This window comes from Osmerus mordax, chromosome 11 (assembly GCF_038355195.1).
Source record: "Osmerus mordax isolate fOsmMor3 chromosome 11, fOsmMor3.pri, whole genome shotgun sequence".
NCBI lineage: Eukaryota > Metazoa > Chordata > Actinopteri > Osmeriformes > Osmeridae > Osmerus > Osmerus mordax.
In genome coordinates, this window is record NC_090060.1 from 3604339 (window position 1) to 3627038 (window position 22700).

At 42.7% G+C, this 22700-nt stretch overlaps 1 protein-coding gene across 4 annotated transcripts in view; it reads left to right on the forward strand.

The window, feature by feature from the left end:
• The window catches only part of b3gat1a (beta-1,3-glucuronyltransferase 1 (glucuronosyltransferase P) a), a 54480-nt gene extending 32553 nt beyond the window's left edge, over positions 1-21927 (forward strand). Inside the window, exons 3-10 of one of the 4 annotated variants that reach the window (XM_067246598.1) lie at positions 6963-7113; positions 7306-7388; positions 7731-7873; positions 9014-9085; positions 9185-9693; positions 13777-14073; positions 18228-18334; positions 18848-21927. In XM_067246598.1, coding sequence (XP_067102699.1) covers positions 7762-7873; positions 9014-9085; positions 9185-9693; positions 13777-14073; positions 18228-18314 — 1077 coding nt within the window. In that variant the 5' untranslated portion in view covers positions 6963-7113; positions 7306-7388; positions 7731-7761 and the 3' untranslated portion in view covers positions 18315-18334; positions 18848-21927. The remainder of the gene's footprint in view (positions 1-6962; positions 7114-7305; positions 7389-7730; positions 7874-9013; positions 9086-9184; positions 9694-13776; positions 14074-18227; positions 18335-18847) is intronic. The other 3 variants (XM_067246601.1, XM_067246599.1, XM_067246600.1) reach the window with 3 other exon arrangements.
• The last annotated feature ends 773 nt before the right edge of the window (positions 21928-22700 follow it).

Sequence of the window (22700 nt, forward strand, 5' to 3'; positions counted from 1 at the left end):
CAAGGACACAACATCATTTGGCACGCCTGGGAATCGAACAGGCAACCATCACATCACTAGCCCGACTCCCTCACCGCTCAGCCGTCTGACTCCCCTAATGTTGTTAACAATGTCTTAAACATGTCGCAAAAAATGTCAGGATCTTATATCTGAGAATAGTTCTTGAGCTTGTTTACCAAAGCGCCCTGTCAAAGTCACTGAGGTGCTCTCAGCAAAGTCATCGTCCAACAAAGTCAGAGACAAACTGCAATGTAGCATCAGCAGGTGCAGACTTGCTGTGTCAACAGTGCTTGCTGCGTGTCATTTTTCTGTACCCCGGAGCACTTTTGACTATGACTCTCTGTATCGGAGCGCACTTGCGATGTACCAGGACAGCAGAGGTAAAAGGGATGACAAAATATGCCGGGCAGTCGATAAGTTTAGGGGGCAAAGAGAGCAGTGAGCAGATATAGGCTTATAAATGCCAAAGGCTCAGAAAAGAGATCGAATTTAGGCTGAGTCATGTTGAGTTGAAGCCTTTGAACAGCAAAACAAATAGGTCTTCTTCATTAGCAGTTTTAATAAGCATGACACTTACTTGGCGTTTTACCAAAGTTTTAAATGTCAATGCTTCTTGAATGTTAAAAAGCTGCAGCAGGCATAAAACTCCTGTGTGTGGATGAATGTTTTAAGATGTTCAAATCAGATATGTATTGGCAATCTATTTATTACAATTAGGGGAACTACTTACTCAGCACAATATGGAAATGCTATACCATTTTCTACGGTTAATAGTCAAAATACGATGTTGTGTTGTACGAAGTTGTGCTTACAGTATTAGGAACTGGGGATACAGGGACATTTCTCTGACCTTTAGATAAGAAGACACTAAAATGGTTAGTGAAATGGTATTCAAGGAAGTGAAGGACATGGTCTAGACAACAGAGTACCCCTATTGTTGGGTTGCTGAAAGACAGAGGTCTTTTCATGGTCTCTGAGACACGTGTCCAAACTTAAATGACGTCAATATTTTATTCAAGGCACATAACCACACCCATCTGGGTTGAAGACAATGTGATATAATGCTACTTATACGTTTTAAAGATTACAGTATAAAAACATTACCTTCTTTTGACTGTATACTTTTTATGACGAGAAAACATTTTGTGTTATCAGGTGTAATGCAATAAAAATCACCAAAGGACTTTAATAAGAAAATTGTTACATATAGGAATAAACTGGTATGCCCACTAATTACCAAAGCCATTAAATGAAATTTCACCACAAATTAGTTCACTCTTGAGGGTTGACTTTTTGCTGGCAGGTTCAAAGCTAATGACAGCAAGGAGGGAAATAACACATGCTGACAGTCAGATTAATTATGTAATTAAGAAATATGCAGTGAGGTACAGTAACAGTACAGTTTGTGTAATTTGGTCAACCCTTAACACTACTAACATTTTACATGTCAGTCCTGGACATAGGAACATCAGGCTTTTTCTCTTGTTGTTAAACTATCCGCATTTGTGTAATTATTCCGATCCCATACAACAGCCAGAAAGCTCAGATGATTAAAAAATAATACAACCCTTCCTCAGCACATATTCTAACTGTTTCTCAAAAAACTATGAGTAACTGCTATTAGAAATCTTGCCTTGAGCTACGCCAACCCCCATATTTGGTCTGTTCCCGGACCACTCTTTCCCTCTTATCATTCCTAAACCAATTATTTCCCCTACCCAAACAAAAACACTTGCGCCATCTCAGCCTTGCATGAATCCCCCCTGGTTTAATTAGTGACGATCAAATTCATAATTATATATTTTTCTCTCTACGCAGGCATATAATTGGGAGGACTTTGACTTCTATGAATCTTATCTTTTATATGAAGAATGTATCATCTCCCCCTCATTAGGGAAGAATAGAGCTAATGTAGGGCTAGCTAGAGAAGGACATGGTGGATGAACTAGACTGGATGGGGAGTGTTAGTTAGTGCCTAAACTCCTACTCAGGAGGCCAGACTTAATTGGCTAAGAATCTAGGAGGCCTGTAGTCTCTAACCCTTGACCCTCACTTAAATTGAATTGGTCTTTTGTTAAAGCACTTTACATTGAATGCTGTGAAAGCCTTAGGCAGCATACTCAGCTCTTAAACCCACCCTGTTGAGGGCTGGTGCTAGACAGCTTTCACAAAGCTAGTTTTGTTACCCAAAACATGAATTCACACAGTGAACTATAATTGTCCCAAATAATATTGAAGTCCATGAAATATTCCCTGAATAATATTCTTTATAAGACATGATATGTTGAGTGAAAGGTCAAACTTGGACATTTTCAAATGCAATTAAAAAATGTGCACCATAGACTGGGCAATGCTGACTGGCAATGAAACATTGATATGAGATTCATCTTACGTTCTTTCAATGTTAGGTGGCAAAACATTTCTAAACAAGCTGTGTCCAGTGTCTCCGGTGGGAAACAAGTATCAGCATTCTGTAGCCTTCAGCTTCACACTGGGAAATTAGATCTCAAAAATACAATACTCCTATTCCGGAAAGATGGGAGTCAGCATTAAATAACAGTACTGAAGCCATATTGTTTTTTTTCTTTATAGGTAAGTCAATAGGTGTGGGTGTACAAATCGAACATACACAATGGCATGTTCTGAGAAGACCACGCTGGATTTGATGATGGCTTTGTTCCGTCTTGACATCAACGACAAGAGACAAAGATGTCACTTGGGGTCAGGTCTATTCAGTGAACTGTGAATGACTATACCCTCTGATCTTCACAGCTCGACATTTCCTTCTCTCAATTGTTCATTAGTGCCACTGAGGGGGCACACTGGGGCGTGAAGTGGCATGACCTCCCCACAACCTTAAACAAAGAGGTCCCAGTGCCAGTCTCTCCACCAGCACAGGGGACCTCCCTGAGCTTGGCGACCCAGCAGTAAGTGCTCCTTCCTGGGCTTGGAGGTTAGGGGACGTGCCCGGGGTGGCTCTTCTGCAGTACATAAATTAGAGGGAAAGTGGTAGACAGCCTGGCCTGTGTGGTTATCAGCACAGAATAACCTGCTGTGACTGGCGCCTCTAAATCTTTCATCGAGTGTGACTTGTCCCTACTCTTGCCTGGACCCTCACTATCAATCAAGGGCGGCACCAGGGCACAAATGGCTTGCGTTAACTTTTACAGAAATAAAACACTCTCATCTAAATCAATGGGGAGAAAGTGCACCACCGACCGTTCTTTGGGAACTGATTAAGTTATTAAGCAGAGTTAAAGTGGACCTTGTGCTAGCCTTGTGCTTAGCAAAGGGGAAAGTATAAATCTAAATAGGCTGTCTGCCAGTAAAATTGAGGCCATGTTTAGCGCTGTGCCCAATAAGCACACTTGTAAAAGATGTATTGTTTTTCATTGCATGTTATTGGGAAGTCATGTACATTACAAATTGCATATGGCAGGTGAATTAGTGTTCCTGGTAAGCAAGCTTGAAGGTTGTCTCAGTTTGATTACACAATTTCTGTAGAGCTGTATGTTGAATGTACATGTACATATTGGTGGTTATAGTCAAGGAAATTCTGTATTTTACAAGGCACAGTGCAACAATAGCATCTCCACTACAATATTACGTGGTACAGTGTAATAAAAACAGAAGTGTAACATCATAAACAATATCGTTGGTGCAGTCTACCTATGAGACAGTGCTACAACAGGAATGTAGATAACAACTGTCCAGAAATGGCAGGCGATGTGAGGGAGGTAGAGCCAGGTTAAACAGCCCTTTCACACTCCGACAGTATCTTTGAATGAATAATAGCCTTTTGCTTCATGGTTAGGTGTCTTACATTTGACACCAGAGGTGAGCCCACAAATTGATTGACGTATTTCCCCCGGAAATCTTTTACACTCCTCAAATGTCTACCTGGACAGTGATGATAGTTATGATGGCTGTGTTAGAGCATGTTGATGCCCTTGGATTATAGTTGTTCTTTTTATTTGAGGTGTTTCTATTGTGTCTACTGTACTGAAAACTGTGTGTTCTGTTCCTGTCTAAGTCAGGTTCTCAGCTTGTGGGGGAAGTAGACTATTGATTTTGCAGTATTACGTGATACTCTCAAGCACACACACACTTGCACACACAAACAGTCCAGGTCACATGTAGATGTGCTTGGGAGACACATCCTGTACATTATAGTGTCTGTACTTGTATTGGAAAACATATTGTTTACAATGACTGCTTAATTCTCACATTCCTAATAGGGCATGGCACATCACATTCTCTGCTTGCTCTGACTGCTCCTTGTAAGTTCAACACAAGGCCAATGTAGAGAGCAATGAAAAGCAAAGCAGTTGGGGGAAAAAAGGCCACGCTCTCAGCCGTTTCAAAAGCAATTAAGGGCATTTGAATCAATACCTTGAAAATTCGGATTTCACATTTAATGACACCTCGGGGCAGAGCTGTTTTTCGGGCTGTGACAGGAACATCGATAATAATGACCTATCGCCGGCCCCTCTTTCCCAGAGTTTCCCAGGCGTCACTGAAAAGGGTTCCATCCCCCCGCCAAGCTGGTACGAGACCAATAAATTCCTGAAAAGAAGTGACTGATTGGACAGACCCTGACATTATATTTCCTCTGTGGATCTTCTTCTCTCTGACTAGGGAGAGGATCAACAAGATGCCACAGTGAAGCGGGTAGGAAAAGATGGGGTTATTATTGGCCTCCTAGAAATATGAGGAGATGGGAGCCAAGGGAGCTGAAAAGTCAGAGACAAGCTCCATTACAGCCTTGGAAACGTGCCCCGTCCTTGTGCCTTTGAAGACACTGGCTCGTCACTCGGATTCAGGCAGAGGAAGTGTGAGCAATGAACAAGGCTACTGATTGGCTAGCGAGCGGAACTTACTCCATAATGATTTCAGCGTGTCCTTGCAAAATCGGAACTGTGAGTTATTTGCGGAAATTGGACATATTCACATTTGCAATTAAGCTGAAAAGACAAAGTGAATCGGTCCATTCAGTCCCCAAACTGGTTCATGGTAAACTGCCCAGAATGGGTGTTTTTCAACCGGATGATTTTTGAGCATTGAATCAATGACTTTGGAAAAAATATCAGAAATATCCTGTCCTTACTTCTATTTCTTATTTTTATCCACAAGTAAGTACTCTCTACTGTACTCTCAACCACAGTGGTGCTCGCTTAACCTCCTCCTGCTTGCACCCCTCCCTGTTGTTGCAAACAGTGGAGGCCCCCTAAAAGGTCACAGCGTACACTGTTAGTTCACCATCAGTGAGACCTCCGTTGACAACACATTGTTGATGCGATGCTATTTAAACAGCAGCAGGTGCTGCCTTCACGGCTGGTTAGCTGCTGTTGATGTGAACCTGACAAGCCTCCTCTGTCATTGATTGTGGCCGTCTCCTGGTCAAACGGCACTTTGTATTCTTTATGCCTCACACATGGGCTAGGCAGACCAGATCCCTTTGTTTGTAGTGGGGGAGGATGTGAGACACCACCTCATGTGAGCCATCAGGTGGAGGTCAAGGATTTTAGCCTTTGCTGGTCTCCAGTCGATGAGATGTGAGATCAGGAAGGTTAATTAGCTTTCTGGATTTTTTAATGTGGATAATCAAGAAATGTGCTTTTGAAATACATTAGGCCGTTTCACTGACTGTAATTATCATCCATTGTTGTCCTTGTATTGTTGTTGGGAAGAGGGAGCTCTGGGAGGATTCAATTTTCACTGGTTGTGTTTGTCACACGAACAGACTCATTTGTCACATTGCAATGCACGTTGGAACTGGCAAGAAATCTTCAAATCACACATGCGTTGTTAGCATTGTAGCATATGGACCTGTTCACCTGTTTTCTCAACCATGTGGTCATTGTTTTCTTTTTCTGAATTTAGCTTGTGTTAATATCCAACGGCAGCCAGTTGCCCTACGCAAGACCAGTTTATGAACGTCAGATAGGGTTGTCCTTTGCATTTCTTTAGTTGAGAGTAGGCTTAGAGAGTATCTCTCTATCTGCCTTCGTTTGATTGATCTGAATGCTCAGATGCATACGTAAATTTGTCAGCAACAAAAGGATGTGTCAGTTCATTTGAGAGAAGATATGTTTTTGAAATATTTTGCACATCAAACAAAAACAGTACCCTCCCTTCGGAATTATGGGGTCAGATGCAATTTGCGTTTCTGCTGTGCCTCATAACATCAAGACCGGCCCCTGCTGATATCTGCAAGCAAAAAAATTAAATAAAACATCTTTACAGCTCATTTGATCTTACATCAAAAAGCGTCTGCAGACATCCCAACCCAGATTGGAGTTTATGTGGTAGACATCAGCCTTCATTCCCATATCTCTGGATGAGGCACCGTGCTAATTGTTTCATTTGGATGGTCTCTAGCACCAGACACTTGGCAAGCCATGTGGTTGTAGCTGTGCTCTTCCCTGTTTCTGAAGCAGAAATGAAAACAACATGTCACTGGCACAGACAGAAATACAAAACAGAGCCAACGAGGCAAAGCATCCCATGTGTAATTTACATATTAGCATTCAGTCAGTGAGCACAAATGCAGCAAGGTTCTTCCAGCTGCAGAATACTGAGAATGAGGGATTCTGCTTCTAACCCAGACTGTGGTTTGGCCTAATTAAAATTCCTTGTTGTGTGAGATGTCCTCCTTCTTTCTCTTTTCCTGAGGTCAGACGTTTATGATTAATTAAGAAAAGAACGAGCATGTGAATGCGTATGGAGCTAGAAAGTGGTTGTAAACTATGTAGGTTCCTATTGACTCTTGACTAACTACTTATTGAGCTGACACTTGACCTTAGCTCGCTGAGATAAAACTGTCTCGATTGAGCTCAGCTCTTTGAGGGTTTGACCTATATATGTCACACACACACATACAGTCAGACAGCTCCATAGAGTGATGATTTAGTATTTAATACTGTCACACGGTGACTAAGCCTCATGTCACTCGCCGGCAGGTCCTGGGGTGGTGTTTCCTGTCTGCCACAGGAAGAAGAAGCATGTTTGGCTAAGATGTCGTTGAGGACTCCACCACACTGCCTCTCCTACACTGTGTGCCCCCCCCGGATGTGTGTCCCCGATGGTGCCATGATCCTGTTATAACCGTGGGTGAGGATTCATCGCCTCTTTCAAACAAGTTGTTTATCGCAATACAAGCAAGCGTTGTTCAGTGTCCTTGGGGTCCCAGTGATAGCCTCAAGCTGGATCCTGTAAAACAAGCTTGCTGTTACTGAACGACAGCAGATAAAAATGCATTCTTTATTGTTTGTTTGTTTTCTATGTACCTTAAACCAAATCCAGATCATCTCCACGTTGGACAAAAGACATGCATTCATCCCTTTAATCACTGGAAGACCCATGCGGTTAAATTCTTTAACAAATGGGTATGAAATGATGGGTGCTAAATGTGACTGAACTCAGCATAATTCTCTAACTGCACTTGCCACTGAAGCATACAACTGCTTAAAACTCTTCTTGACCCAATTCTTTATCAGTAGTGGAAGGCTTTTACTGTCTATGTCTTATGGAGGATTCAGATGCATTCACAGTAGGAAAATTAAGTCCTGGCCTGAAAGCACGGTACCCAAATGGACGGTTTACACAGCGAATTGACACGCACAGAATGGAAACGAGATATTAACAGAAATGTTGAATTGAATTCTCACTATTATTAAACTCCTTAAATAATCCCTTTAAATTCCTCCTCTAATGCTTTCTTTCTGTAGGTAATGACGAGGCATAAGACTAATCCTGGAGATGCCGAAGAGAAGAGACATTCTTGCCGTCGTGTTGATAGTGTTACCGTGGACTCTGCTCATCACCGTTTGGCACCAAAGCGCGATCGCGCCGCTGCTCGCCATCCGAAAGGGTAAACCAATACTCATCTTGATCGTTTTATGTCCTCCATAACATGCTTTAAGCGTAATGAGATATTGAAGTCGGAACACTTGTTCATCGTAAATCATTCGCTCCTAGAAGCACTTGAACATAATCACTGATTCATTTTAGTAATCTTTACACATCATGTAATGATTTCATAAACTAGTAATTATTATCTTTCTGAAAGATCCATTGCTAAAATGACTAGAACCTAGTTATCAGTCAGAAAGGTTTCATTAGAATCAGTTCACAGTTAGGGCTGTTTAGATTGTTCAGATTAGCTATTGAGCTATAGTGGTTTCTCAAATCCAATGGAGATTAGATGAATTTCTGAAGTCCTTTAGTCAACATCTAAATGAACTTCTTCTCCTATATGGTTACCAGGCTTGTTTAATTGAATGGCCCGTATATGTGTGCAGTGTGTGTGTGTGTGTGTGTGTGTTTGTGTGTGTGTTTGTGAACGTGAGTGAGGTATTTATCCACATACTGTACACAAGCTTTAGTCATTATCTTCAGACTCAATGTTACTCCCAAGAGACCACAGTCTGAAATGTCAGGCATGCTGCACACTGAAAAAAAACAAATTAGGGGGACAGTAAATCAATACAGCTTCTTCTTCATCCTTACCTCCCAACATCAGGGTGAAGGGTGACAGACTAAGAAAGCAAGTTCACACAAACCCTTTCCAGGACCGATTTTTGTTTTGTCTTAAAAGAAGCAAGCGGTTTTGGCTCTTTAGAGACTCTCTGGCAGCCATCTCTGAACATCTGGCCATTGTAAGACTGGGTTAATCTGTGTGGTACAGAAATATCCCCTTTATGTGTGAGGAGCAAATGGCTCTCGAGCTGAGCAGCCATAAAGATCGCTAGTAGCTGCGGCACAATGACTGAGGGAATTTACAATCTTAACGATCGGCTAACTATATTCTATCTGTCATGAAAGACCACGGGCATCACCTTATCATATCTATACTGGAACAAACTCCCTCTCTCGCCCAACTGGTTGTTTTGCGGCTGGCTCAGTAGGTAAACAGCAGGGTCAGCCCCTCAGGGGGGGGGGGGGGGGGGTCTCCGAGCCTGTCTTGTAGATGTGACTGTCCTCTCACGCTGCCTGCTTTTGCTTTTTGCAGCCTGTCACCACCTAGTAAAAGAGATCTTTATCATACCAGAGAGGCTTGCAGTCCATCGACACCGACTCGCAGGTACACGGGTCTCTTGGTTCCGCGTCACTTGAAAGGATCCACTGGGCAGCCCCAGGGCGTGCTAATGCCTTACATGTGTTCCTCTATCCCACCCTGCAGATGACAGAGCCGAGGGGAGGAAGGAGGGCGGACAGGCCTCCGACTCCAAGGAGTACTGCTCCTCGGACAAGGACATCGTGGAGGTGGTGAGGACCGAGTACGTGTACACGCGGCCCCCGCCCTGGTCCGACGTGCTGCCCACCATCCACATCATCACCCCCACTTACAGCCGGGCCGTCCAGAAGGCGGAGCTCACCCGGCTGGCCAACACCTTCCTCCACGTCCCCAACCTGCACTGGATCCTGGTGGAGGACTCCCAGAGGAGGACGCCCCTGGTCACCCGGCTCCTCCGGGACACGGGGCTCAACTACACCCACCTCAACGTGGAGACCCCCAGAAACTATAAGCTGAGGGGGGACACCAGAGATCCGCGGATCCCCCGGGGAACCATGCAGAGGAACCTGGCGTTGCGCTGGCTCCGGGAGACCTTCAACGCCAACAGCAGCCAAGCTGGCATCGTGTACTTTGCAGATGACGACAACACCTACAGCCTGGAGCTGTTCGAGGAGGTCAGTGAAAGTTCAAGGGTCACAGTGGCCTCATGTGGCCGAACATTAGCGGTGAAAGCTAATTTTTAATCACACAACTTAAATCTATTTTCATCACATTGGGTAACATCTGGCTGTGACTAATTGAGTTGACCTACCAGTGTGTAGTGCCCACCTGGCAGTGCCAAAGCCACATCACCTCACACAACGCACTATGGCGAGACTATAGAGGGGGAGGGGGGGAGCAATGCAGATGATCCAATGTGCCTGTCAAGGCTTTTGACATCCAAACGAATCAGCCCCTCAAGATGGCTACTTCAAGGGCTTCTTCAGCGCATCTGCAGAATTCAAGCTTTTTCGTTCTCCAACCTTTTTGTGTCCTCAACCAGGCTATCCTCTGCTGCCACTAGTTAGCACAAAAGAAAGCGAATCCAAAACAATTTGGCTTATCAATATGACTGTTAAAATAAACAATCGTTGATTAAGTATATTTCCCTTTGATGATCCAACTTAAATATGTTTATTGCCTTGAACTATAAAGGTCAGCGTAGAGATCAACGCAAGCTTTTTATAAGTTTAGATGCCTGGACTTGTAATTAATGCCTAAATGTTGATGCCTTTCACCAGTAGATATTTGTGGGACACAGAATTCTGTAAATGGACACAGTAGAAGGCAAGGGCTTTAGATTATCAACAGCCTCAGGTCTTGTCAGTGTGAGAGAGGTTGTGGTAAATGGTTTTCACTCTGTATTGACGAGCCAGTCATTACCTTTCCCTGGGAATCAGGCGAAGTGCACTTTGCCAGGAGCCCTCCATCACCTCCCCCAGCGGGGTCTGTTTATGGCCCAGAGTAACAACCCTGTGGGGCTGACCTGTCTCTTGGTTGACGGATAGATAGACCCCCCCAGAGTCAGTCTGGCTTTGGTACTTCAAATACTTTCCGGCTGACCGTGCAGTATCAGCCATGCTCATCGACCTACTTCCAGGTAGATGTCACAACTATGGAGACAAGGCTACGCTAGCATACCGTACATCCTGTTGCATACTGCTTCAGGTAGCTTTGTAATCCGATTCAATGGTGCATTAACTTTGATATACTGTACAAGCTTTGCACTTTGCTCACCTTGAAACGCCTATCTGCCTATGGCCTATCTGCCATTCACTGTCACATCGTCAGTAGCAATTGCTTTACGAAGGTTAAACACACAAAGCCTAGATGAAATATAACATTACCGGCCGCCTTTTAATGATTATGCGTGAAATCGCGACGAGGTGATGGGCCTGTTCAGGGCAAAGATGTGAGAATTTCCACCACAGTAATGTCTCTTTGGAGGCAACTCAGACTTAACCAAACCATGGGGAAACGCAGTGTGTCGTAGAAACATGGTCAGGGTCTGCTGTAAATTGTGGACATTTGAATTGCTCATAAAATATGCATCTCCCACAGTTGAACTACATCCCTGTAAAGGGGTTGCATTAATTATTAAGCTTTCATCACAAATTTTCATGTGCATTTTCAAAACCGCATTTGCAGCATCTACCTATTTTTAACCTGTCTTCTTAATTCTCTTTTTGCACTAGGGACTCAACGAGGCAAACTCACTCGAGTTACACATTTAAAGAAAACATTTCCTTTATTCATAGAGAGATTGCATTAGCTTAGTTGACTACATAAATCACTGATGTTAATGTGATGGCGATTCATGTTGATACTGCTTCCCGTCTCTGTAAATTATATTAAACTCATCTTTATGATCTGAAACATGTCTGGTAAAAAGCCAAACACTGTATCGCATTTGTTAAAGAAGGGAGGACCAAGCTCTGCGATACATTCTGTTAGGAACCAACTGAAAAATAGATCTCGGGCAGACACCATCAGACTAATACTGTAATTGGTGAGTTCAGGATAACGGCATTCTTTAAAATATGAAGGAAAATTATTCATTGAGGATGGCCTGGTATCTCTTAATCTGACAATCTCGCCATTCCTCCCACATTACCACGACAGCTCACAACATCTCTAGGGTGAATCTAATTTCAAAATCATCATTCCTAGGGGACAAGGAAATGCATTCAGGCTTACTAGAAGATGCTATTGCACAGTACAAGACTTATTAAAATGTTCATTTTGATGTCAAATGTGAAAAGGGAGTCAGTTGGCTGAGCGGTGAGGGAGTCGGGCTAGTAATCCGAAGGTTGCCAGTTCGATTCCCGGTCATGCCAACTGACGTTGTGTCCTTGGGCAAGGCACTTCACCCTACTTGCCTCGGGGGAATGTCCTTGTACTTATTGTAAGTCGCTCTGGATAAGAGTGTCTGCTAAATGTAAACGTAAATGTAAAACCTATCCTAATAGGTTAGGATTTGAAAATTTCGGAGTCAAGTTTGTGGGCCAGACTTTGGCACAGCTGTGTGTACCGAGTATGGGTCCAAGTCATGGTAGTAATATCCTATTTCTGACTTTTATCTAGACACATAAATTGATTTATGAATGTGGACGTAAGCCTTCTCCTACTAGAGTTTGGGGTTTGCTAGCTGCCTTTGTTGTGCTCTGACTTCAGAAACAGAAGCTTCTTTCTCAGCGACTCCTCTCACTCCCTTTCTGGTAAATGGAGTAGGAAATAGTTTATAGACACACGGACAACGGGTAATTCAGCCCAAACACTTCCAATACGAAGGAAATTGGTTGGCGGTCTCTTTTTCATTTTCATCTGCTTAACTGCAAACCAAGGGAGGAAGTGGTTTATCTTAGATCCCTCTCGCTGTCAGCCCTCGAAATGTTCGTTTTAACATTTCAGTATGAGAGAAAAGACACTTGGGCGGTCTGATTCATTCACGAGAAAAAAAATAGTCAGTTGTGGACATCATTTTAAGCAGAGGAGAGGTAGCATAGAGAGTCAGGAAGCAGTTGAGGGGATAAAGGAAAAATATCACCATTGGGAAAGGGTGATTTCAAAGATGCGAGGAGCTCACATTTTCTCTCACACACACACACACACACACACACACACACACACACACACACACACACACACACACACACACACACACACACACACATACATACATAACTACATGCACGCACTCACATTCACACACACACTTCCTTTCCTCCCAGTGCTCGTTAAGTGGGACTACCCTGCCAGATCTTATCGGGGTGGCTGGCGGAGTCACGGCCTCCAAGGCACAAACGCATTTCCAAAACCGAGGCTTCCCACAAACCCCCGGCCCCCACTCCATGCTGTTCACACACTCGTCCTCTCTGATCCCTTCAGCTGATGGCAGTTCATCAGATTCTGCCACCACACAGGGACACAGACACACCAGGCTAATCCCACATCCTTCATTATCTAACACACACACACACACCCAGACACCACCAATCTCCCGGCACGCACGTTTCATTTCCCAAAAAACACTTCCACAGCAGATACTGCGGTGCCATTATTCCTGCAGCACCGCATGTGTCTAAATGATCCGGCCAGTTCTCTTCCTCCTCCTCCTCCCCATCCTCATTAGAAAAGTTTCCTTTTATGATCCGGGCGTCTCCAACCTCTACCAGTAGCGCATAAACAGAGAAGTCGACAATGAGCAGGCTGCTACAGGAGCTTTTGATGCTGGAAGATTAAAGGACAAAATGGGGGAGTTCTCGGAGCAAAAGAAAGGGCTTTACCTCTCAAGCTTCTCCTCAACAGCCCGGCTCCTCAGACTCTCAGTGTAATGGCCCCAGCTCCTCCAGGCCCTCTTGGGCTCTGTCCACATTTACACTACTTAAGGCAGAGAGCAAGTGTGTTGAAGGTGCCTGTCACACACATATCATTTCTTTCCCCACACATACTGGACTGTAGCTCACCGGTGACTATTTTGTTTTGGTGTTATAGGTGTAAAAAAAAGCGTCTTCAAATCCAAACCAAAAATAAATTGTACGATACATGATGCCAAGTGTCTCTATTTGTGAACTAATTATCAGAAAGATTTGAGAGATGTAGTGTGGGAGGTTTTTGAAACCTAAACCTCTGGGTAAAATGAGAGGTTCAAGATGTAATGAGCAGGCGTGTTTGCTAGGTTTGATGTCAAACCCGTGTCCGACTCTTGTGATCTGTAGATGAGGTCCACCAGAAAGGTCTCCGTGTGGCCCGTGGCATTCGTGGGCGGGCTACGCTACGAGTCGCCCAAGGTCAACGCAGCAGGAAAGGTGTATGGCTGGAAGACGGTGTTCGACCCCCATCGACCATTTGCCATCGACATGGCGGGCTTCGCCATCAACCTGCGCCTCATCCTCTTCAAACCCCAGGCCTACTTTAAACTGCGGGGGGTCAAGGGGGGCTACCAGGAGAGCAGCCTACTCCGAGAGCTGGTCACTCTCAATGACCTGGAGCCTAAAGCAGCTAATTGCACTAAGGTAAGGACATGCAAAAGGAGATGTGGATTGCTTTCCAGAGTTCATTTAATGTTTTTTTATATAATCCCCCTATTCCATCTCTGGCATAAAAAAAATGAAGAAAAAATACTCACCTTATAGGCATTGACTATGCGCCATCCCTCTTGTGGAAGCCGAGTAATCAATATTCTGACAGTTCAAACTTCCTACTCTCCTGAACTGGCGCTGGAAATGTTTTGCTGCATCTATTAGGTAACTGGCCCTGTCCACGTCTCATCACACACAACCCACACAGACACACTGTACAGTAAAACACTTCAAGGTGTGTTGTACTTTTTCCACGGCCCACTCCACCTCCGGCATGTTTCCTTCCGCCTGTGGTCTGAGCGGCTCAGGTTCTCCCTGGGCAAAGGAAAGTCAGCGAGGTCAGGCTTAGCTCCCCACCACCACTCTCTGCGCCATATTTTAACAATCTGAAACGCAAGTATCAAAACGCAAAGCGCCAGTAACTTTGTGGGCGGGACTCTGGCGCTGTTGCTATTATACCGGCGGGATAAATGACTTCTAAAATGGGTTGGTCTGAAGTAGCTACATTACTAATGGGTGTGGTTTGGGCGTAACGTGCAAAAAAACAATTGCTATTATAACGGCGGATTTGCCAGGCGCACGCCAGGAGCGGTTCACAGCCGAGGAGACCGACGTTCTAGTCAGGGCCGTAAAAGATAGAGAAGTGACATTGTATAGGAAAGGCAGAGCAGTTTTCTCATTGCACTAAGTTGCCCACTCATGCTGCTTATTAAAATTATTATAATTATTTTTAAATATATTGTATTTTTTAAATTGTTATATTTTTAAACTGTTTAGTTCTTTGAATTTGTTTAACCATTGTATTTTTTTACTTAATTTCAGACACGTATATGTTTATTGTTTGCACCTTTCCTGCCACAGTAAATTCTGTGTTTGTGTAACATAGGCTACATGGCAAATAAACCAAATTCTGATTCTGATTGGGATTGGAGAAGAAACCCACCCAAATTAGCTTCGGTTAAACAGGCGTGGGAGGAAATGGCCACAATTGTTACAAATCAAGTTCACATACATAGAGATTTCTCATGAAAATCTTTTTAATCATTGACATGAAAGAAATTTAACACAGCCATACAATAAATCTATGTCCCCGGGAGCGCAAGGTCATTCCCTAATTTGCCGACGTGCGTCTCTGGAGGGAAAAGTCTGCTTTTCGTCGAGTGCAAACTAGGAATGATACTTGCGTTGTTGACAAAGTCAATTGCACTGGGTGCAAGATAGGGCCCTCTCTCTTTTTCTCTCTCTTTCTCTTTCTCTGTCTTACACACCCACACACACACAGGCTCTCTCTCTCTTACACACACACACGCAGGCTCTCTCTCTCTTTCTCTTACACACACACACAAGCTCTCTCTCTCTCGCTCACAGACAGACAGGCTCTCACATGCTTATACACATATTCCACCACCTTTAGTTAAAACACACAGACACACAAACTCGTACTCTCACAAAGACACACCCTTCCACACATTGTGTCTATGAGCGAGTACTCTCATAGACACACTTTGGCACACATGGGATTTAGACATTAGGGGGATATTGAGCTGATTATCATTTTTGGTCCAGCACAGCATTTCTAGGAGGAACACATACAACTAGAGAGGGTACAATTTCTGGGGAAATTGTAGGGTGTGCTTGCTTGCGTCGGTTGCACAGGGGTCCGTTTTTGAATGACATTTTTACAACTGATATTTCTGTATATTTTATATAAAAATGCATACTTATTATTTATAAAGATGACATAGATTTAAAAGCATTTTTTTTTTGCTGCTCATTTACAACTGAAAATACGAGTGAAGTGTAGAATGAAATAGATGTCTTCTCATTTCCCCTGCAAGAGGCAGCCTCATCGTTGAAACAAAACGAATAAATTGGGCAGACCGGTGTAAAAATTGACCTAATCTCTATGACTTAAACGTCATTTTAAGTTTTTCCCTTCTCATGATATTTTCAGGCATTTAGCCTACTCATTGCATTCATTCATTAATAAAGAACCCCTTTTGAAGATTATTCTACGACGTTACCCGGCAGTAGAAGATGGAATCGCGATTCAAACAGTACCATCTGCTAACTGAAAATATGCCCCCCAAAACGTAAATAAGCTTGACATTTATTTAGTGGAAAATCGCTCATTCATAAAAAGCTCAGTGGTAGCGATCATTGTCAGTAACAACGCAAAATGCGATATAGCCCTGTGTGGAGAAGCTGCCCCGGTAAATTGTACTACTACGGTACAGTACTAGACTACTACTGTGTTCGTCTTGGTAGCGATTGCGTAGGTTGAATTGGATTTAACGTTCCGTTGTACGGTTTAAGCTGAAATTAATTATTTTCATGAACAGATTGACAACGTTTAGGCTGTGGCAATGAAGTTCAGGTTAGTAGTTAGATAGACTTTTGATTTAAGTAAGGGGAGTACCGAACATGTTCTGTCGCCGTTTGACTTCCTAAACAGCTGTTTAGTGTAGATGTTTTTGTACAGTAGTGTGTCTCGCGTAAGCTACAGCGTTGCAGTGAGCTACACTGGTTTGAAACCACAGGTAATGGTAATTTCACCAACAAATCGTTTTCTAATGTCAGAATAAATCCTACAACGAAAATGTATATGTGAGGAATGTTTATTTTAACGATTGAAAACAGATAACGCTACATCATAGACCACTGTAGTATGTGTTGCCCGGGCAACACAGGCTAATGTCATGATGCTAATACTTCAGTGAAATAGTAGACTACTGTTTCCGAAAGTAGATGTACTTCCTTAATAATATCAGCTTATATTGTACATTACACATCACAATTGTGTGTCATATCACAAAGTAAAATGAGTAAATAGTTATCACCCTGGCCTCTTTTCTTGTGGCGTTTCTGCAGCTGCCTTGCAGTAAAGCTATAGTTAGCCTAGCTATCCCCCAAGTTAACAGATGCTAAACGAATGTTCTGGCAAAGGTAGTCACGCGTGTTTTCGTGACGTTAGTGACGCAGTGACGTTAGTAACGTCAGTGACTGTGGCTAGCAAATTAGCCACCGTTAGCTTCACTTTTCGCCACAAAAACTTAACTTAAGCTTAAACCATGCAACGGAACGTAAATTCCAATAGAAGCAACTCAATCGCTACCAAGACGAAGCTTTTGACACCTACGTTGTCTATGTAGGCCAAATATTGACTGAGTTTTAGGGGGGCAAAAAGAAATAAAAATAATAATATATATGTGAGAGAACAAAGGTTGTGCTCTCGCCAAAGGCTTGAGCACACCCAAATATGGGATTGGGCAAGGGGGTTGGGGGGACAGCCAACTGAGGGCTGGGGTAGTACAGAGTTCAGTGGTGTAAACAGGGAAGTAGGATGAAATGGGAAAGTAAGAAGGGGATGTGATCTTCCTCTTTTTTTATAGATGTCTTCAGACAAAAGTGTGGCTATTAACCCTTCCTACACCTGGGTGAAGTGGGAGTGAGCTTGTGGCGCATCTAAAACACACTCCATGCATTATTCATGGCTGTGGCAGTGGAGATGAAAGGTGCTGATGCCCCAATAAGCAGTAGTTGATGAAAATGGGCTTCACACACTTTTTATAGGGAATATACAGGGAGTATGCCACTATGTTAAGCATGTGTCTGGTTTTCATGGCTAAATCAAACCAAACACTTGATCATAACCCGTGATGTCCCCAAAATAACGAGGCTTTCCTACTTTCCCAAATAACGAGCCTAAAACAGCTCTTTTATTGTTCATTTAGATTCTTATTGATTGGGTAGTCCATACCAAGTCCATTTGTGTTGCATTGGTGAGGTCCTTGACACCTCCCAGCAGGTTTAACTAACTGGAATAAAAACAATTGAGAGTCAGCAAAGCCTTCAATTGCAGTCTAGCAAAAATGTCCAAGCGGACACACTCATATTGCTCTTTGGTACAATGTACTTTCTGTTCTATTCTCGTTTATATACGTAAGTAGATATTGTGAAGTAGAGTGTATGCTGCCCACACAGAAGGGAAGAGTGGAGGAGGGAAGAAGTCTGCATTATACCAACTGTGCTAGTGTGTGCGTGTGTGAGGTCTGTCTTTTCACATGTATTATTTTCTTTTTCTGCAGATACTCGTTTGGCACACCAGGACAGAAAAACCTGTCCTTGTTAATGAGGGGAAAAAAGGATTCACAGACCCTAACGTGGAGATTTGACAGTGTCTCCTCAGAAAAGGGTAAGTAAGAAGAAAAATAACAATGATCTAGAAAGTATTTTGTTCCAGTCAGGTGTCTCTGGCTTACTATCATGCTCTTGTTTGGAAAATAACTCGTATCTTGTTGTTTTGAGGATCTTTTATTATTTACATTTAGTCATTTAGCAGACGCTCTTATCCAGAGCGACTTACAGTAAGTACAGGGACATTCCCCCGAGGCAAGCAGGGTGAAGTGCCTTGCCCAAGGACACAACGTCAGTTGGCATGACCGGGAATCGAACTGGCAACCTTCGGATTACTAGTCCGACTCCCTCACCGCTCAGCCACCTGACTCCACTTATTTAATCATATAATTAAATATTTATCAATACATTGTATGAGCGTAGAATTTTGTTCAATAAGCCTTCACGTATTCAATGCAAAAGGTCCATAACAGTTGAGTTAGTTTGTTAGGTTGAGAACGCTAATCAAGACTAATATATACTTAATACAATGTGTGCAGTTTGGTCAGCATGGCTCTGTTCTCTTTTCCAGGTGGTTGGCTGTGGACTCTGAGAGAGGAAGACAGACACTCTTCCTCAGAGCAAAACAGTATTAATGTCTTAATCATGAAAAGAAAAAGCTAAATACTTTTACTATTGGAATTAAAGCAGTTATAATGTATCATATTAAAGCACAGATTATCTCAAGATGGCAATACTCATCAGGTTTAAGTGTTGCAGACACCAACACAAAACAGATATGGAAGGAGGGAGAGACGGCAGAAGGGACACTATATCAGTGGTGTGCAGGCATGAGAGACAGCACAATGTTCAAAGGAATGGTGAATGCCAATGGAACTCGTTACACTGTAACCGCTTGAAAAGACGGAAGAGAATGGTTGTTGTTCAATGTGGATCTGCATTCTGCACATAGATGAGGTCAGGAATCCTTGCCTCGAAAGGGTCAGAAGACTTCAGCCAGAACACTGGCCCCCCCGAACACCCCCTTGCCCCCCCGACCTCCAACTTGAACCGAACATCTTAACACGACCGTCCAGTTCTTTAGTGCGAACAAAATAGGAGAATCGGAACAATGGATTTTACCTTGATTTTAACGCTGGTTCAAAAGGGAAGGAATGTTCTTTTTTGTATAGCAATTTTAGTTTTTTGAGTTAATTTTATTCCATTGTTTTGGGTGTTTACATGCATTTTCTTTCTAGTTCAAAACTACTGACTACTTGCCTCCATTTTCACTGTTGGGCTTCTGTCATATATATTAGTGTCACCCTCACTCATGGACTAAAGTTGCCCATTCAGTTGAAATAACTGAAATAACAACAATGGATCCCTTGTGTGCTGAAGTATGCTGACCTTCCAAATCTCAAAAGCTTAACTAAGCACTTAAAAACAGAACATTATTGACTGTGCCATCCCAAAATTGAAGACACATGTAAATATTTATTTAACAAAGAGGTTTATTTGAGAAATCCTCCTTGGTGCAAATTCATGAATGATGCAACTACTGTATTTATATTAATATAAAGAATACAAGGAATACACACACAATTGTTTACTTTGGCATTGCCAACACATCGCTAAATTATTCGATCCCATTGCACAGTTTCACTCATGTTAAACCACATGGAGAGTATGACAGCACATCCTGCCTGAATTATCAGGTTTTTGCCCCTTGTGTGTATGTATGTGTTCCCTATGCCCCTTGACAAACAGCTTGAGAGGGGACAGCATTGCTTACATTATGGTACTACGGTGCAGTACGGTGAAATTCAAGTATGACGTCAGTTGATGAAGCAGTGATCACAAAATAGTAAGGAAAAAGAGAAGCAAAGGCAGTCACCCAAGTTTAAGGGCCATGTTATGTGGTGCTCCCTCTGTGCGCACATCCAAGTGTACTCTATAGATAGATTGTCAGCTAAAGGCATTAATTATCCACCTTCACTATTACCGCATGTGTGTCTGAGCTGGTCTACAGTATCCTCTGCCTTGTCTTGACAGAGTGCTTTATCTACACTAGGCTTAATGAGATATAGGCACACACTTATGGGGCTTGCAAATCTGCACATAATAATACTGGTAAATCAATAGACCTGCAGGATCTGTGCCAAATGTGAACAACAAAGTTATCCTCAGTTGAACCCATAGTTTCCTGTGTGAAACAACCTATATCCAATAATGTTTCTCCCAGTTAGGACAAATCGGTCACATTTGTACAGGTTGAAGTTAGTTTTGCCTTACAATAAATATTGTGACCGTTCTTGGCAATAGCTGGCAAACTGTACTGACAGAAGCACAAGAGGCCAGTCAAATGAATGTGCGACAAACACAGCTATAACAATTATAAACCTACAAATCCTTGTAAACCACAATCAAAGATGACAAACTGTAAATACTGATAAATAATGACTGGATGTGAAAAAGGGATTTTACAAATGCTCACGGTTTTACAAATATCAGAATAAATAATGTATAGTTACGTAGGTTGTTGGAATAAAATAATATTTTACCGCCCTCATTGCATAGCCCCTTAGTCTATCTACTGATAAATATCTAAGACCTTTCGAGCAAGAGCATATGTCAACCAACACAAAACACTCACAAAAGGAAACATTGTTTTCTAGTCTGTAAAAGCCACCTGTAATTTGCACCTATGTTTCTGCCCTCCAAAAATAATAATTTAGGGTTTACCCAATTGTACTTCTACAGTCATTACTGTCAATTTAAGACAGTGCTTCTTTGAGTAACTCGAACAGTGTTATTTTCTCTATGTTTGATTTTATTTTATTCACTACTGGTTGTTGACATTAACTGCATGAGACTGAGTTGCACAGATGAGACCCTTGCGCCAAGAATCAATGTACTTAAATCGGTTCTATTCTTCAAAATGTCAAGCGAGCTCTGTTTATTTATTAAAAGTCAATATTAATATATTTATTTATGCATTCATTTCCAGTTTGAATATCCTCTTGTCCTATTTAATTATTATTAAAAATGTCTTTTTTTTTGTCTGCCCCTTTGGCTCTGTTCAGTTCTGATTCATCTTCTAGACCTGGCAGTGATACTGCTCAAGAGGTCACATTTATGATCGACCACATTATCTCATTTGGTGACAGCCAGCTTGCATGCTATTCCGATACTGTTTGCTGTATTGCTTTGACCTTCATTGTCTTCATTTTCCCTGACCTTTGCTCTTCACCGTAATGAGTGTGGAAAGCTTGAACACTGAAACAGCATAGCTCCAGTAGTTCAGAATCTTGAGTGTATTTTAGGATCTGGTGGGATAGTGTTCCAGTGTGCTCCGCTCCTCAGTTGTTTTTGCCAACACATACAGACGGAGAACAGAGCAATTACGTTCTACCACACAGAAAACAGCTTAGGAAATCGTTGGTAGTAATACAGCACATCCAGTATATAATTGGTCATAGATTGCTTACCTAGGGCAAATTAAATTACCGGTACCTTAACTCCAATCCCGATTTAGATCCAGTGTCATCTTCCTTCTGTCTTTCTGTGAATCACTGTTCTGCATGTAACTGAAGGTTGTTCATCTCCCACTCATTCTCTCCATTTCACAGAGAAACTGTCTGACGTCCAGTAATAAAAGACTGAGAACTATCTGACAAGTGTCCTTTTTTCTGTAAAAAAAATTGTGATTGACTTTGGAAGGAGAAATAGGCCAATATTTCAGATTGTTTCCAGTTAAAGACAAAGTCAAAGGCAGGAAGATATATTAATAAAACAAATGTAGAAAAGTATTTGGTAAATGAATACATTTTATATACAGACAACATATTAGATAACAATTACTTTAAACAGTGAACAGACATAACCAGGGCCGGGGTGGGGAATCGGGAGAATCGGGAGAGTTCCCGGTGGGCCGCTTCACTTTTGGGCCGGTGGGCCGCTTCACTTTTGGGCCGGTCGAGGAATTTTGTTGTTGTTGACATTTGTCATGTTAGTCTATCTTCTCTTAAAGTAGGCTACACACGTTCCGTATTCTGACACCTCAGCCTCTGCATGGGTTGTACCATGTGAGGGAGTTCTCCCCTCCCAAATATTGTTGGTTGGGTCCATAGCCCGACTTTTCCAAAAAGTTTTCTCATATCGACTACCGATAGCTGGGACGGGCGGCCCTACCGTAACGATACGCGTCAGGGAGGATGGATGGGAGCAGGGCCGTAGTGATGGCATCACTAGACAAGGTTTTACCAATTGAAAAACATCCGTTTATTTTACATAAAGCTCAAAAAACGATTTTGCGCTCAAATAATGACCAAAAAATTTCGCTCGCGCACTGTGCGCGCTCGGATTAAGTGTAGAAGTCCCTATCTTGCATCACATCAAACCCATACGTCTTAAATTGGGGCTCCGAATGTCTACAACGTCTG